Source organism: Bemisia tabaci, chromosome 2, assembly GCF_918797505.1.
Source record: "Bemisia tabaci chromosome 2, PGI_BMITA_v3".
NCBI lineage: Eukaryota > Metazoa > Arthropoda > Insecta > Hemiptera > Aleyrodidae > Bemisia > Bemisia tabaci.
Genome location: NC_092794.1, coordinates 44,293,082 through 44,311,646, shown reverse-complemented (window position 1 = coordinate 44,311,646; position 18,565 = coordinate 44,293,082). Strand labels below are relative to the sequence as shown.

The following is an 18,565-nucleotide window of genomic DNA, read 5'->3' as shown; positions in this document are numbered from 1 at the left end:
CCTCAATGTTTTCATAGACTTGTAATGCTCTATATTGGAAACGCGGTTTACGCATTCACCAATCAGTCGTGCGTATGTGTCTACTCAAAGAAGCTACGCAGCGCTCCGTTAATGAAATCAACTCAATGTCACAACATCCAAGATACTTGACTTTAAACATTACCGTTAATTTGATTATTAGCAAGTCTCTTGGATTCTGTGTCAGAAGTTGATTGAATCGACTAATTTGCCTGTGTTGGGATAAAATTCTTCTAATAAAGACCTTTCATATTGACCTCTGCAGAAGGTATGTATTCTATACTACTTTAATTCATTGGTTTAATAAAATTGATCTGCTAACTAATGCAGGCTATCCTTTATGATAACCTCTCTACCCATTGGCTAAAATTTGCAGTACCTGGAGACGTAAACTTGCCGTCACTGCTTACTACATATAGGAGATAATACAGAGCAGCTGTTCGACATAATACATCAGTGCCGCCTGACCTCTAGATTATCTGAGTCCTCGCCTGACAAATTTACCCACTATGAGAGTGCGACAGAAAATTAGCTGGTTCATTTAGCACGGAAAATGGATACAGGAATTAATTCTCTGGCACACCCTGAAAGTGAGTTAAAACTCATTAGATGTGGACTTTGGATAGCCAGAACTGGCAGAATAATGAAAGCTATCGATTGAGACTGAGGCGACTAAAAATATTAGTTGTGATAAATATTTTTGGCTGCAACAGCATATCAACAGAGCATCTTCTTTGACGGAAAGTGGGCATTGAATGCCCAAGTTGAGAAATCTCTCATAAATACCTGCTTACTTTACCTGTCACTGTATTGATGTGAGAGTTACCTTAATCAGATGGTTGCAGAATCTCCCTGGCAATTCCCAGCATAGATATGATGGTGCTCCACATAATTAACTTACCGGCAGATTCATTCGTTCGATAGAATCGTATGAGAGGGATCACATAGCATAGGATATAAAATTAAGCCTTGAATATAGGTGATATTTATACTTTAACCTTTGGTTCTCGGTCTACGGTATAAAAGGGACGGACTAATACAGAAGAACCATACATGACAAGTGGCTCCTAAATTGTCATTTATTTGAGTCCTTAGCTGAAAAGTTCATGCCTGAAGGTGTGACAGAAAATGGACTGTTTTTTTCCATCCTTGAAAGTAAAACAAAGAATCAAAATTGTACTCTCCGTTTTACCCTGATAACGCGTTTAAACTCAATCGCAGCCGACTCTGCATGACCAGAATTGGCAGATACAGACTCATAAAAATTAAATGTTATTGAAAGGAAAACCAAAAATTAAAGTGGTATTCTCTGTTGTACCCTGATAACGCACTGAAACTCAATCGCTGTTGACTCTGTATGACCAGCATTGGCAGCTAAAGGCTCCTGAAAATGAAATGTTATCAAACTGTTTCATTACAGTTCAGAAGATTCATGCTATTGAGATCGAAATTTCAGTTGTGGTAACTGTAATTTTTGCTTGCAGAAGCATCAACTTTTACTGTTTATCTTTTCCAATGACGAGTGAACTGGTCACATTTCTTAAGATACAGAATGCCATAGCTTTAGAGACATCTCTCATAAAACTAAAAATATTGATAAATACTTACTTTGCTTACTGTCTTTATGAGACGGTATCACGCGTTTGCAATGTTATTACCGATGAGGAAATTGGAGCTTGGAGAAATTGCGATTCGAATGGTCAAAGGACCTGGCAGGCATAACTAGGTATAAGCAGCGTAAATGATAGAGGTCCTGCACTGAGCTGCAGAATTTAGCTTGCATTCTATCATTAGTTCCAAGAATCCAAAAAAAAAATGTTGAATAATGTAAGACATAAAAGGTATCCCTTAACACAGGTGATGCCTCTAATGTAAATCCTGGTTTTGTGCCTACTGTACACAGGAGATGGAACATTACATAGAAGTCCTATATTAAGAGCAGCTCTGAAGTTGTTGATTATCAGGGTTCTTGCCTGACACATTCACCCACTTTGAAGGTGTGACAGTAAATAGACTGGTTAATTTTATCATTGAAAATAAACCCATTATTAGTTAAACTGGCACTCTCCCTTTCACCCTGTTGCGCGTTTAAAGTCAATGTGTCTTTGTGGACTCTAGTTGACCAGAATGGCCAAATGGAGAATCATAATGATGAAAGCTATAAAAGGATTTCATTGCAGCAGGCCGATTATTGAAAGTTTGAAGCAGTCTGATAAGAGATCGAAATGCGATATATTGCACGGTTAAGATAGGGCTGTCTTGCCTTGTCGTACTGACATAGTTTCAATAATCAGCATGCAGTTGAGAAAATTTATGCCATCACAACTAAAGTTTAATGTATACCATCTCCTTATGAACGGAAACATTTAACGCAAGTACCAAGATGATTTCATATGATGTCTGGATAGGAATGCACATAGTAAACAAGTAAGTAGCAACTTTTCGTTTCAGGCACATTGTGCCCAAGCATTGTGCCCTCAGTAATCAGAGAATCATAAAAGAAAACTCACTCACAACGAAAAAGGTACCTAGAGAGAGAAGTTTCATGCAAAATCAAGAATGGTCACATTTGGAAGTATTATTCCTCGGGGCAGCATAAAATTGAAAATGTTTCGTGTGTACAATGAGAAAACCATTCAAGAAGTTATATTGTTATTAATTTCAGAAATAATATGACATAGAAAAAGAGACAGGGGCCAGGAGAAATTGAAATTGCAATGCTATTATGCTCAAACCCGATTCAAAATTTCCAATCGAAACAATAACATTATCATAACCTCTCTATGCACTATCTATGGCTTAGACTGCGCATTAGGAAATTTCGGCGAGACTAGAGTCCCTTCAGGCGGGACGATAGGCAACTCAGCAACACCCAGCAAGTCCGAGACCGAGACAATGGAAATGCCTGTCATGCCAGTGCCGTTGCCTGATACGGGTACTTTTCGTTCGTATATCCGGATGTATCCACTAAGCGGAAGGCGCGTCTTCACCCTGATTTACCCCGCTAGCTGTCTTACCTACCGCGCGACCTAGATTGCATTATAAGTCAATGCGCTTTACTGTAGTTTCTATCGTTCGTAGCCAATGAGAATTAGGCATTACGTCAAGTGACCCAACTTTGTCACGATTTCAATACTGACCTGCGGTTTTTTTTCTGTGACGTACAGGGTGTGCCAAAAATATGGATCCTTCCTTACTGATGTCTCGAGAACGATTACAGATTATTGACATGCGGTTTGAACGAAATTCCTTAAAAAAAGGTGGGCCGCTTTCGAGGGGGGGGGGGGGGGGGTCGTTTCCTCTCTGCCTCGCGCCCGCGGGAACAACTTTTAAATTTAAAATGGGAACTCTCTTTGCCTGATACTTCGTAGAAGTCATACCAAAAATACGTGATATCCTTCCAAAAAAACAAAAATGTGATTTTTGTACAAAATTTCGGCCCAATCCAAAAAATGTCACTAATTACCAAAAACAAAAAAAAACAAAAAAAAAAAACCAGGCACCCAAAAATATGATGGCAGTACCGTTTGGATTCATCATATAAAAGGAAATGATATCAAAACGGCCCAATTTTCTCTTTCATGCCCATGCAATATACCAAACACCCCAACTTTTTTCACAAAAAAAAAAATAAATAAATACCTATAAGGTATGATGACCTGAACACGTTTATTGGATCCATCGCTTTAAAGGAGTATGATATTAAATCGGCCCAACTTCTCTGAAATATGCCCATCTCGGATCAATAATTTTTTTGAGACCTTCCGACTCATCGCTGAGGAGACACTGATCATTACTTGACCCTTAGTATATGTCCTTGTTTAGATGTCAAAGAGTTCCTTATGAGAACTGTAATGAATTTTTTTTCTTTGAAGAGATAAAATCAAAAAATCGTCATAAAATTGAAAAAAAAATTCGAAGAAAAAAAAAGGAATGGGCCGGCCGGCACGTACAAAAAAAAGGGGGGAAATGTAGATACATTGGTATGCCCCAACATTTTGGCATGGGTGACCGACCCGGTCTTGCCAACATCCATGAAGTTGCTAAGAAAGAAGCATTGTAAGTAGGAGGCACATAATATTCGCAATAATACGCCAAGGTTCAGTAGTTTGTAAGGCCTTCTATCAGAAACAAACAAAGAATATGGCATTGCTTGAAAGTTGTTAAGTTGTTCACTCATGTGTGAATATCTTTCAGTCTATCTTTCAATGACGATTTCAAGAAGGACTGATCCTCCTTTTGACGATGATACTTGTTCATGTATATGTGAAAGAGAGACGATAATCACCCTATATTATCTACCACTTGTATGTACGGCCGGCCGGCCCATTCCTTTTTTTTTCTTCGAATTTTTTTTTCAATTTTATGACGATTTTTTGATTTTATCTCTTCAAAGAAAAAAAATTCATTACAGTTCTCATAAGGAACTCTTTGACATCTAAACAAGGACATATACTAAGGGTCAAGTAATGATCAGTGTCTCCTCAGCGATGAGTCGGAAGGTCTCAAAAAAATTATTGATCCGAGATGGGCATATTTCAGAGAAGTTGGGCCGATTTAATATCATACTCCTTTAAAGCGATGGATCCAATAAACGTGTTCAGGTCATCATACCTTATAGGTATTTATTTATTTTTTTTTTTGTGAAAAAAGTTGGGGTGTTTGGTATATTGCATGGGCATGAAAGAGAAAATTGGGCCGTTTTGATATCATTTCCTTTTATATGATGAATCCAAACGGTACTGCCATCATATTTTTGGGTGCCTGGTTTTTTTTTTTTTGTTTTTTTTTGTTTTTGGTAATTAGTGACATTTTTTGGATTGGGCCGAAATTTTGTACAAAAATCACATTTTTGTTTTTTTGGAATAACACGTTACAAAGGCCCGCGACGAACCAGTCCCTTTTAACCGTGCTCTACTACTACATCGTTCAGCGATGAACTCTTCGATTCTGTGCCTGCTCATGGCTGCTACCGTCCTGGCCAACCATATCGAAGTGGACAACGAGAGCCCTCTTGTTGCTTGGCTGGAGCTCGACTATAAGGAAGCCGGAAAACCCGCAAAGATCACCACTGAGTCTCTTTTAATGGGCACAACAGCGTCCCTCACCGTTCCCTCTGCGGCTAGTGACGTCACACTCACCACCAAGTATTACAAGCTCCCGTTTGTCGAGGAAGTTCTTTCCAAAGAGCCCCTCACCGGAACCTTCGCCAACAAGTGCTGGAAGATCTCTGGAATTATCAACCCTGTGTCCGCGCCCGTCACCTGCCAGTGATTTCGACCCCTCACGTCTCTACGTTTGACCCCCGGAAATCTCCATCTAATTTCTCTTCGATTTTTACCCCCCCCCCCTTCCGCTACCTAACTACCCCACTGTTCATGGACCACTAGAAGGGGTAAGAAATTTTATACTGATTTCTCATAAAAATTTCACGGGAAAAAACGAGTTGTTTCTAAAAGGAAAAATATCCATATTTAGATGGGTCCCAAAACACTCGAACTACTATGTAGCCCGAGGCTCTTTTGAAGATGGACTGGTTCCCTTTTAGAAGCAATTCCTTCGCAGACGCTTGCCATATGGACGATTTCCAAATTTAAGTCATAAAAGAGCGTCTACTTAAGTGGTTTATTCAAACTTTCTGTACGATTAAAATCATCTTGAGTCAAGTTTGTCACAAATTAATTCCATTGTGCTGTACAATTGTATATATTTAAAAAGAAAAAAAAAAAAATAGATATTTTTGGGCAAAATCAGAAGAATCTTGAATTTTAGAAGGGAGGGAATTTTTAGGAATAGAAATTTTAGTTATTTTCTGAACGTTTCAGTTTGTTTTCTATGGCCACTGTGGCCTGCACTCATTTTGGTTTTATCGCAAACGGAAGGTTTGAATTCACCGATTTTGATGTAAAATAATAACACTGGTTCCTCGCTTAAAATATAATTTGAACCCTCAGGACCTGTTCAAAGCATTTGTTACGAAATCTTGCGGTGCTTTTTCTTGCGCTGTCAAGTTGTCCATTAATTTGTAGCATCACCTATCTAGGCCCCTCTCCCTCTTGTGCTTGCCATCATTTCTAGACGGGCTCAAACAGGTACACTAAATTTCGTTCAATACGTTCGTGACTTAGGAACCGGCCAAAGTTACTGACTCGCTATCCCACGTTTCAAAATCCTTTATTCGAAGCTGAGTTTTCACCGAAAATTTTGGTTAATCAAGCGAGGAAAATCGTGAAAAATTTCAATACGGATGGCAAGACACGGATAAAGTTTTTAAAAATATGCACAGTTTACAGCGATATTACAACATTCCCTCTGAAACTTTTCCTGATTAGGTGCGCCTCTTTAGGTATTGCTGTTTTTCTTTATAATTTTCTAATAAAGTATAAGAAGAAGAAGTATTGCTTTTCTTTGACTGTCTTTATTTTTCTGGCTTGTATTGACACTGATTCTTTACCCAATCCTTCAACATTTAATACATCTAGCGGCGCCGATTGTTGAAATTATTATGAGTTATGTCAGCGAGATGAAACACGACATGGGTTGCTCTAACTGTATCATGTCATATGTATCAATTCTCGATAGGTATCTTCTCGTGCTGAAATAAGTTTCGACAATCATCCCGCAGTATTTTTTTAGGTTATATCATATGTAAATCACTATAGAACTTAGTCCAGGCAATAGGGAAGTTCTTGGGGAAAATTTCCCGGAAAACTTTTTGATGAGTGATTCCTATGTATTTTTAGACGCTGAATCCGAATTTCGCATTTGTGTAAAGATCTTTTCGCCGCTAAAGCCGCCATTTTGAAAAAATGGCCTAAAAATGGCCTAAAATCCCAATTTTTGAAAATATCTCGCTTATTTTTGATTTTTTGACCAAAGTAGTTATTTTCAAAAATAAACTACATAAAATTCTAAAGAAAACAAGTTCTTATCAATTTTTTGATATGACTGAAATTTAAGCCGCCAGAGCGCGCTGAAAAAACCGCCGAAATTCGAATTTCGCCAAACTTGCGCTTTTCTCGTGAATAACTTTTCTCGGGGTGACTCTACGTGAAAAATCTTAACTATTAAACTTATAGAGCAACAAATGTAATACTAGGAGTTGCTTTTTTTATTTTTCTTAATCCTGGACGCCACTGACAAGTTTTTGAAGTTGGACTGAAAAAAGCTGAACCGAGCATGGACAGGGCTCGCCAGTATCTGCGTAATTACTCTTCTGTGGACTTTTCTAGGGGACTTATTTACGAGTCAGATTGTAAAATTTCATTGGAAGGTGACCCCCCCCCCCCCCCGAAGACCCCCTAATAATTAAATGTCACAAATTACCCCCCCCCCCCTCACTCTCGCAATTTCCGCTGTTGGCGCAATTCATTTTAGTGAAAGAAACGTGAATTCAATGATTTCATCGGTGATATTTCGAGTAACATTAATAATCCATCAGGTAATTTCTATAAGTTTTCATGAATAATTGCTCATTTTTGGACGGGAAGAGGGAAAATGGACGGAAAAAAGCTTACTTTAAAGTAGACGGAATGTATGTACATTTGCATAGTTTTTTCAAGTTGCAATAAAAACATTTCAGAGTTCTCTTAATTTTCACAAATCAAGCAAGTTTTGAAAATAAACAGAATCTTGGGTCTTTGCCACCAACTGAGAAGGCTGCAGCAGAGCATGCATTCCGAACTCATTTGCAGGTTCAGGAGTGGCAGGGTGAGAAAAACGATCCTTGCAATTGGGACTGGAAAGCCACCAAAAATGGGCTAACGCCTATAACAACTTTGGATTCACCAGCTCCCGAAAATATTTTAAAGCTAATTGCCTGCAAATGCAAGAAAGGTTGCCGCAAGACTTGTGGGTGCCGTAAAAATGGCTTACGATGCACCATTCTCTGTCAGATGTGCAATCAATCCTCCGATAATTTTCAAATGGAACATACCCTACAAGGAGAGGAAGAGGAAGGAGACTTCGATGAACCGGAAATTATGACATTCTAAGATGATAATCAAGATTGTGAATCTGGCTCATCTACGTCATCAACAGATCAAAAATCTGAAGCAGACAGTGAATATGACGAAAGAGACCTGGAAATTGAAAAACCAGCAACAAGGGTACTACGCTCAAGCAAAGCAGTGCAACGTATTGATCCGGAAACATCCAATCAAAAAAACAAGAACTCAGATGTGCCACAAACTGATCTAACGAAAATTCCAAGACCATCTACAATGCGCTGTAGAGAATAATTCGGTAGATACTTGATTTGCATTTTTTAACTTTGTATATGCACAGTACAATTTCTTCAAAACTTGCTTGATTTGTGAAAATTAAGAGAACTCTGAAATGTTTTTATTGCAACTTGAAAAAACTATGCAAATGTACATACATTCCGTCTACTTTAAAGTAAGCTTTTTTCCGTCCATTTTCCCTCTTCCCGTCCAAAAATGAGCAATTATTCATGAAAACTTATAGAAATTACCTGATGGATTATTAATGTTACTCGAAATATCACCGATGAAATCATTGAATTCACGTTTCTTTCACTAAAATGAATTGCGCCAACAGCGGAAATTGCGAGAGTGAGGGGGGGGGGGGGTAATTTGTGACATTTAATTATTAGGGGGTCTTCGGGGGGGGGGGGGGGTCACCTTCCAATGAAATTTTACAATCTGACTCGTAAATAAGTCCCCTAGAAAAGTCCACAGAAGAGTAATTACGCAGATACTGGCGAGCCCTGTCCATGCTCGGTTCAGCTTTTTTCAGTCCAACTTCAAAAACTTGTCAGTGGCGTCCAGGATTAAGAAAAATAAAAAAAGCAACTCCTAGTATTACATTTGTTGCTCTATAAGTTTAATAGTTAAGATTTTTCACGTAGAGTCACCCCGAGAAAAGTTATTCACGAGAAAAGCGCAAGTTTGGCGAAATTCGAATTTCGGCGGTTTTTTCAGCGCGCTCTGGCGGCTTAAATTTCAGTCATATCAAAAAATTGATAAGAACTTGTTTTCTTTAGAATTTTATGTAGTTTATTTTTGAAAATAACTACTTTGGTCAAAAAATCAAAAATAAGCGAGATATTTTCAAAAATTGGGATTTTAGGCCATTTTTAGGCCATTTTTTCAAAATGGCGGCTTTAGCGGCGAAAAGATCTTTACACAAATGCGAAATTCGGATTCAGCGTCTAAAAATACATAGGAATCACTCATCAAAAAGTTTTCCGGGAAATTTTCCCCAAGAGCCCCTATTTGATGCCCAATTGCCTGGACTAACTGCGCTTTATTTGAACTGACGAAACCTGGCGATTTTAACATTCATTTCACAGAATAAAGAAAATCGTCTAAAAAAAAGTGGTCAAAACCTATCTCTAATTTCACGTGAGCTTCCCCTGAAAAAGACCGGCACTAAAGAAATTCGCATACCTTCGTCTCATGCTAATCAAAAACTAAAATCAGCAGAAAGTAAGTAGAAAAAAAATTAGGAAATGTAATTTTTTCAAATAATTTGCTTTTATGAATATTCATGAAGTGGAAGATAATGTATTTTTGGCCCGATAAATTAAGGTATCTACGGTATCTCATACTACATCTCATCAAGATTCTTCGCTCTAAGCTTGCATCGCATGACGGGAAAACTCTCGCTGGGAAATCGAGGAATTTTCCAAGATATTTAAAATGTGTTGTTTCATTGACCTTTAATAGTTTGTTCTCTTTTTGTTTGTGAGTTTCTCGATCCTATGTTTTGATTTCATTTAAATCTCTTGAGAAGACAACGTTATTCTGATATTTTCTGTGAGTCTCTAAATCGAGAAAAAAGTTAAAAAGATGAAGAAGGTCTTGTGGTAAACACAGGGAGGTCAGATTTTATCATGGGGGGAGCAAAAATTGGAGATGAATTATCACGCTTATTTTGAGGTAAGTTGCTAATAAGAGATAAAAAGAGACACAATGAGGAAAAAGGTTGAGAAATTAAAATTTACGAATAAACGACCATAACGTTAACACTGATACAGCACGTTCATACGGGGATAAAATGATTCGCAAATGGTGATTGCTTTCTGAGACATTTTCTTCGATGATTGAATATAGAAGAAGTGAAATTTGTGAGGAGGAATATTGTGTTTTGAGACCTTATACCTGTTAGCTGGCTTAATGTAACAAAGTTAAAACAGGAGTAAAAAAGCAATTTTTCATGTAGTCACAAAGTTTTAAATGTAATAATTAAATTCTCCAAGTAACATCTATACGCATGAAAACAATTTTGTTAATACGCGAGACGTAAGACTAACAGTCGGACTGCAAGGATCCGAAATGACAGAGCGCCGATAATACTTCGTTCATACTACAAAAGCATATCTTGGAAATGAATAGTTGCTCTACCAATCATGCTCAGCACATTAAATCCTTGCTTAAACTCACGCTCAGCAATATCAAAACAGAAGCACAAAAAATACTGACAGCCTACGACTGAGTACAACAATTCGTGCCCAAGAAATGTTTCTGTAGTACAGTATTTAGAGTACTACAGTTTTGTAGTGATTTTTTAAAGGTATGACAACGTTGAAAATGTGAAATGTGGGCTGAGGTCCCTACACTCATTGTTCTGAGAACGACGAATAAGGTAGAGTCATTTTACGGACACAGCAAGAACATTTTTTTGAAAAGAAAAAAGACCCACAAATTGTGGCAAAATGTCCTGCGTTACTGTTTGTTTCAGGTTCATCAGTACCCGTCGATCGGTTTTATCAGGAAGGAATGTGGAAAATATAATAAAAAATGTCATTAAAAAGTTTTGCAGCTTGGAAAAGGAAGAAAATTGTGTTAACCCAAACACTGCTTCATTGCCGAATCGACATACTTTGATTGAAGGGCCGAACTGAATTGCGTTGGTAACGATTTTTGGCGAGAGGGGAATGTGTAACTCACTGATTTTTTTTTTGTACATAACTTTACAATAAATTGAACTTGCTTAGCTTAAAATTTTAATAATGAAACATGTCTAGAAGCTGTTCAATTTATTCTTATCGTCGGCGGTGGTCCGGTAGGATAGGTTCTCCGATGGGCAAGAAGGGATCCCTCTGAATTTCTGTGTTCAGATATTTCTATTGCAACCCTTTAAGGTTTGAAACGTCAGGTGGAGACTTACCTTGATTTCCAGGCGCCTCGTGGTCCGCACAGGAACTCCTTCAGCACCCGCCATTTCCGACGCACGGCCAACTCGGCGTTACGTTGCTGCGTTAACACATTCGCGAACCGAAGCGATTCTTCACTCGCGCGCGACCGACACGGAGACACGACGTTCATCTGAAACAAACCATTCTCGAAGTCAGAGAAATACTTGAATAATTTCTGAAAAAAACCATAGGAACTGAGAAATACCCTGATAGCGCACTGAGAAAAAGGTTATTTCTTCCGTTCTATACTTTGAGAAACAACTTTTTAGGAGATGATTAAACAATGTTTTTAAGCAATTTTGGAGAACAACTCCAGCATTCTTCGTTCAGGTAATTTGTTTTCGATATCAGACATTTTTGCTTCGTGGTTGCCTTAAAAAATAAAAAAATATTTTAGAAATGTTCAGGGAAAACCCATTTTTCGGGTCTTTTGAAAGCGTTAAAACTATTTACTTATTAATTATTATTACATAAATTAGAAAAATTATAAGTCTTTATGGAAATGTTTATAAAATGATTGAAAAATGACCTTAAAACTTTGAAAGTCTTTCAGTGACTTTTAAACATTTTAAACCTGTTTTTAACATAATTAAAAAGACATTAAAACGTAAACAACGCAAATGCGTCACGATAACTTATATCCTAAAATATTTTAGTCACTTTTTACATATTTAAGTTTTCGTCCGATTAAAGAGACATCAGAGGAATATTATCAGCAAAAAATGAGTATTTATCGTAATATATTAAGGAGGACCGGGATCCTCAATGTCTTCATTGCCTCCAAAAAGTGCTAGAAGCTAGAGTTCAATTATTCATCTGGCACGAGCATCGAGCAAGAGCAATCATGTTGAAACCAAAGTGCGCCTTCAAAATTAGAGGTAGGTAACTATTCGTGCTTCACTGTTGTCCGGATTGTACCGGCATGGTTTCTCAGGGATCTTTCATTATGCATTTGCTTGTGGACTCTCAATCATGGTCCACTGACTAATAGCTCTTTTCATACAATAGAGGTCTTTTTCAGACGCTAGGCCTTAATTTTTTAACATTCCCGATCTATGTAAAAGCATATAGGTTGATGAGAAGAACATTAAAAATCTGGGAATTTTTGTAGCAATTTTCGGGCGACCAGTGAGATGAAAAATATTTTAATCCGACAATCTCCGACGGTATCTAACGTAATTATTCACAGCACGAGCAACATCCTCGCTGGTTAAGATGAGAAGGTATCTGAGTATCTCTCATGTTCATCAACTGCGCCTTACCTTTTAGTGTAAGGAGCGAGGGCTTACCTGAAACCGTAATTTGCTCTCGCCAACCTCGCGATTTCTTTTATGACTGGACAACTTTGAGCTTTCGTAGCATTCAGCCCAAAAAGTGTTCATGGCTTCGGTCAAGTGAGCAGTTAGTGCGGCCTGATACGCTTCGTGTAAAGGCCGGACCTGCAACAGATGATAAAAATTCCAAGTAAGTACAGTGGTGCAGTAGGATATAATATATTCCTTTAGTCCGAGTAATACCCAAGATTCAACGGTTAGAACTTGGTACTGGATTTAAAAAGTAGCTTGTAGCTTAAAACACACAGTTTTAAAAGATTATTTGCTACACGCCTTTCATTCCGCAAATCAGAGATGGCTAAGTAGCACGAAAATCAAACCTGAAATATTTTTGAAAAAAATAAACTAAAAGAAATTCACATTTCTTCATTTTTGTATCACACATACCGGATTAGTCCACTGATAAACGCCGGACACACGCAGATTTCAAGGGAAAATTCATTATTTCAGTAAGTAAATTATTTACCTCGTAGGCGCAAACATCATAATAATAGATAAAAGCCCGGAAAGACAGGATAATCGCTTATTAGGTGTCTTTCATAATATACGTAACCCTCCAAGAGAGAGAGAAGGCGTCAAAGAGATCGTCACGCCTTTTTGTTTTTTTTTTTTTCCTCTGCTGAAGGATAAGGACCTACGTCTCAAAAGCGTCACGAGAGAAGGATGGTGGTTGGTAAAATCTGAGATTTAGTGTTACGTATTTTATCAAAGTATACCAGTAACATCAATACTGAAAATTATTAAGAGACAGAAGCGTGGGGTTAAAACTCTGAGGATGAATCCAAGATTCCTCTTTCTCCACAACCTGACTTCCTCAAGATATAATATTATGGACTCTGCGTAAAAGTTTCTAATCCTCGAAGTATGCAACCTATTGAAATTTGTCTTATAATCCTCGATTGAAAGAATCGTGTGTCAGGAAACAATAATCTTACGAGTCGGGATGACCGCCTCAGTCCGAAATAGAGCCTCTAATTCGTTTTTTACGTCTACGTGACTTCTGTTCTTGGTCCATACTTATTTTTGACAGAACCAAAGTGAGTACACGTCGTGATGTCACGCGTTCAATTGACTAACTTAGAGAAACATGCTAGGTTGCCACTTGAAGACTAGTGAGACTATTCATTTTGCAATGTAGAATTACTTTTAATGGCTCATTTTAGGAACAACGTATAGGCTCCATTAGTTTTCCTATACAAATACGTGCTTTTATGGATGAGCCGGTAATAGTAAGTTCTCATCGCAAAATCTTGGTCAAATTCTCCGCATCGTCCTGGATGGAATAACCTTTCTCACTCAGCCAAAAAATGAAAAATTAATTCTGATCACGGAAAAAATCTATGGGTTTGTTGGATGATGGGAGCATTTCCAATTAATTTTGGTAGTACCCCAATAGATTAGATGATCCGAATGTTGCGGTACCGACACAATTAATTGGAAATGCCCATATCATCCAATAAATTGGAAGTTGGGGTTAACCACAATTTTAGGGGAAAGCCCCTAAAACTTTTTTCCGTGATTGATAAAGTTTAGTGATACTGCTCCAACTTTAGGAGGTTTCTTTTTTCAGTAACAGCGGAGCTTAAAAATATATATATATTTTTTTTTAGAGTTTCAGCGAAGATCTCATTTCACCTTGCATTTTCCAGTCATAGACACTTTGATCACAACGAATGATGTGCGTTCGCAGTTGCACTTATGGAAAAAAAAACACCCCACAGCTGGGCCCTACGGATCGTATTCGATACATCAAACACGTGAGATTGTATCAATAATGATTGGTTCAACATGTAACATAGCCTCAAAAGTCAATTGAATAATTTGAGGCAGCGAGTTTCTTGTGATTAAGTTTTGATTTTCATGAATGTAAAATAGCAATGAAAAGTGAAATTGTTATAGAAATTTTCTCATTTTTAGTTTTTCCAACTTTCAGCCTAAAAATTTGTTTGAGGTTAAGTTCTATTATTTTGAACCAAATGATCCATCGAACATCCATAACAACATCATCTAAATTTTGTGTAGGTACCAGTGCCACCATTGGTCAGAGGCTAGGAGGAAAAATGTCAAATGAAAAGTTTCCTGAAAACTGTGTGACCAAGCGCTCCCTTCCCGTGGGAAAAGCTATGGGAGGAAAATTCGGCAACATTGGACGGTCAAGAGTCAGCGCCAGTGACAGTGGCCGAAAAGTCAGAGGCGAAGAAATGACCGAAAGAGATTTCAATCGAGGCTGATTCTCTTTTCTCTCTTCCGCCGCCGCGCCGCGCCGTGGCGTGAAGATGAGCTCGACGACGAAAATCCAAGATCCGGTAGATGCGATGCGATACGCGACGCGTGTCTTTGATTTCCGCGCCGCGCAGCGCCGGGGGAGAGGGGGGAAGGGTCGGCAAGGGGGGGGGGGGCAAAGAGACAAACGCGTCGCGTGAGTTCGATTCCCAGCATCACTTTCTCCGGATTATTTCCAATAGCGAGCGGCCTCGGCCTCCTCGGCTCGTCCGTCGCACGGGAGCACGTCAACGTCACCGTGTGACGTCATGACGTCATGTGACACCGCGCGGGACGGGAGCCTCCCGTTTGGCCCAGCGGTGGCCCGAATCAATCAGCGCTCCGATCCAAAAGGTGGCAAAAGTCATGATGTAACCCTCTAAACTCGAGAGTCGAAAGGCTCTTGTTGGCTCTAATGTTCACGGTTTTTCGACTACATCGGTTTTTTTTTTGTTTTTTTTTTTTTTGTTTTTTTTTTTTCACTTTTTTTTTCATTATTTTTTTATTTTGTGCTTCTGGTGATTCAGTTTTCTATTTGAAAGATGACGTTATATGAGGGTCCGGGTGCTGGAGGTGTAGGACTTATGAGTCACCCTGCAGTTCCTTTGCCGGACCATCGCGTCGTCGCGTCGAGCCGAAGACTAAGGGAATATGGAGGGATTCTATTGGAGGAGTGAGTGGTTGCAATTTACATACAAAGGAGGTAATAAATAGACTAACCAACGGCAACCCACGAGAGACTCCATACTCTGTCCATCATTAACCCTCTTAGTCTATAAGAACCATCCATATCAACCAATAGAATCACTCCATACTCCCTACGTCTTCCTTGTCTATAGCTTTGTCTATCAATTTCAACAATCAGCCCACTGGCCACCGCAGAAACTCCCTGATTTTCCTTGACTCCCAAGTTCCATGGTTGTTTGTACCACCGAAAACCCCGAAATGCGTTCGAAAACCTGCGGCTGAATCTAAAATAGGCCAGATAGGGATTGTCGAATGCAGAGACTGTTGATGCGATGATAAGAATCATAACTTCTCATGGAGGCAAAGAATTCACCAAAAAGCCGGATATACTAATTAAATTCATAGAATGGTAGAGCACTGGTGGTCTAGGATTAGCTTTCTTGTCAGTTGATGATTCAATGGGCCATTTTCTACTACCGAAAATCTTAGGACTCTCGCTTTTATTGGAGAGCCTGACACGACTTCCACATTTACTTTGAGTGCCACGCACTTAAAAAAGCATTGGACGGATTCTATCACGGTTTGGTGAGGCAAAATAATTTCACTTTCATTGCACCCTAACATGCGTTGTCGAAGAAAGGATTTAAAAAATTTCTTACAGCAGTTGGGGACTCTACGCAAATGAACAACTTCTGCTTTCATACTGATTTGACAGTCATGCAAAAATAAAACAACAGCCATGCATTAGCATAGCTATTACATATGAAAGCCTGGCATTTGAACTTTCTGGCACGTCATGATAATAAAAGGATTTTAGGAGATATTACTGCTATTGCACAGTGACGAAGAATGATCAGGCGTGATGTGGACGGCCACAGGTAATGAATGCCTTCTTACGTCTCCTTCTTGCCTCGCGATTGATCAGCTCACTCGATAAATTAATAATTAATACCATTAATTGGAGTCAATATGAAAGCCAATTGGTACCGAGGGGACTCACTCGGATACTAGTTGACCAAAAACAAAAGCACAACCCAAAATTAATTCATTTTTCCAGTTGGGAAGTTTCAGTTTTAATCCACTTTGGTGTTCCTTTTTTTATATCATTAATCTCCATAGTCTTAAAATAGGTGCGCAGTATACTAATTCTTTTCACATTTCAAACTTTTGAGGGCTTAAAAAGGAAGAATTTGCTCATTAAAAAAGAAACTTTACATATTGAACAGATCAGTCAATTTTTAGAGTAATTCTTGGTGAAGGTTTTTTTAAGAAACCGTGTTTTAGCTAGGAAAAAGTTAGGGCGGTTAGACCGTGTCACATCATTGAATTTAACCGACGTACCGGTTATCGTTGATTTAGCGACGTACTATTAAACATTATCGACCGAACTTTCGGGGCGATATACTTCAGCGTTCAGTGTGAAAACTATCACCATACCATTACACTGTTAGAAGACTTAGAGTGCTTGCCCCCGTCGAAAAACCCCCGAAAGAGTTGATTCTGTTCCGTACGAGCGGGGTTAACTACGCAAAAGGAGTGACTTCCACTCCTTACTCAGATCATTCAAGTTTTCTGGGGACAAGTGAAATTGCACTCCGGATTTTCTGAGACAGAGGGGGTACGCCCCCTGACTGCCTCGCGGTCAACCTCTCGAGGCGCTTCGCGCATGGGGGCTGATAGTTGACAGAGCCATAGACAAAGAATGCATAGAGAGTATGGAATGATCCCATTGGTTGAAATGGGTGGTTCTTATAGACCAAGGGATGGACTAACTATGGGGTCTCTCGTGGGTTGCCGTTAGTTAGTCTGTTAATTACATCTTGTGTCCATTGCAACCAACCGCTTCCTCCAATAGGATCCCTGCATATCCCTTTTGTCTTCTTTGTCTATAGCTTTGTCCATCAATTTCAATAATCAGCCCGCTGAGGCGTTTTACGTTACGCACGACGCGTTACTCTCATGACTTCATATTACAGATTATGATTTATAACATTTTATTTTGAGCGTCTCGTCGATATGGGTTTCATCTCTTTCGAGGTTTGTCTATTTTTGGGGCTGAAAGCGAGTTTAGTAATTTATTCCCCTCGTAGACCAAAGCTGTCGCGTTACGTCATTCCGTCTATTAAGTCTTTTATTATGATGAGAGGACTCACGGAAGAGAGGTGCATGTACTCATCTCTAAAACTGTTCACGCCGGTCGTTATGGGCTTGCAGGTAATGAGGATACACCGAACTTACCAAAAATGACGCCCCCGATAACGACTCAGTGCGACAAACAAGAATACTTTGCAGCGTCCAGGTTACACAACGAGCCCACAAAATCAGCGTTTTACTACCTTCAGCGACAAACGATCCGGCTGAATCTTCGTCTATGATGCAAGATGATTTGATTGCAACTCCGCCCATTGCTTTCGATGTGCGACACTAAAGTCATTTTAAAATTTGGCGAATGCGTAACCAGGAAGAAACAGAGCTTAGATTATTATTGGTTTTCTAATTTTTTTGCAACTGCCATTATGATTGTATTTGATAGGCCGTCGAGAAGAATTGTTCTCTACGGATAAGCGCACTGTGCAGTCTGACATTGCAAAACAAAATGGGCTCCTATTCAAGGTATGAAAGAAAGCATGACGCACATGTTTCGTCCTCAAATTTTGACGAGGAAAACAAATCTCACAACGGAAAGTCTGGAATTCTACTCTTAAACGATACATACACCGTTGCGATACACTGGGAAAAAAACACATTGGATCTAGAGTCTAGACTCTTGAAAACATTGACAAGAAAAAGAACTCTTGATTCAATCAGGTTTAAGCTTAAATCAAAAGGAAATCCGCTCAAATTAAGATGCTTGGTTCTTGATTTAAGCTTAAATCTGATTGAATCAAGAGTATTTTTTCTTGTCGATGTTTTTAAGAGTCTGAACTCAAGATCCAATGTGTTTTTTTTCTAGTGTAGCAAAAATTAACAGAGGTCATTTGTACAATCCAAATTCCTTTGGATTTCTGTTAAAATCCTTGTTTGTGTCTCTCGTCCAGGAGTTGATTTTTTAACTTTCATTGTGTGGATCTTTTTCTACCTAAGATTTTTAGGAAAAAACATT

The 18,565-nt window shown here is 38.8% G+C and overlaps 1 protein-coding gene across 5 annotated transcripts in view; it reads right to left on the bottom strand.

The window, feature by feature from the left end:
* Positions 1-18,565, bottom strand: part of LOC109039997 (neurobeachin-like protein 1) — a 504,582-nt gene that overhangs the window by 392,219 nt on the left and 93,798 nt on the right. For all 5 annotated transcript variants that reach the window (XM_072297375.1, XM_072297376.1, XM_072297374.1 and 2 more), the window contains 2 exons: positions 12,469-12,618; positions 11,152-11,309 (listed from right to left, as the gene is read on the bottom strand). In XM_072297375.1, coding sequence (XP_072153476.1) covers positions 11,152-11,309; positions 12,469-12,618 — 308 coding nt within the window. The remainder of the gene's footprint in view (positions 1-11,151; positions 11,310-12,468; positions 12,619-18,565) is intronic.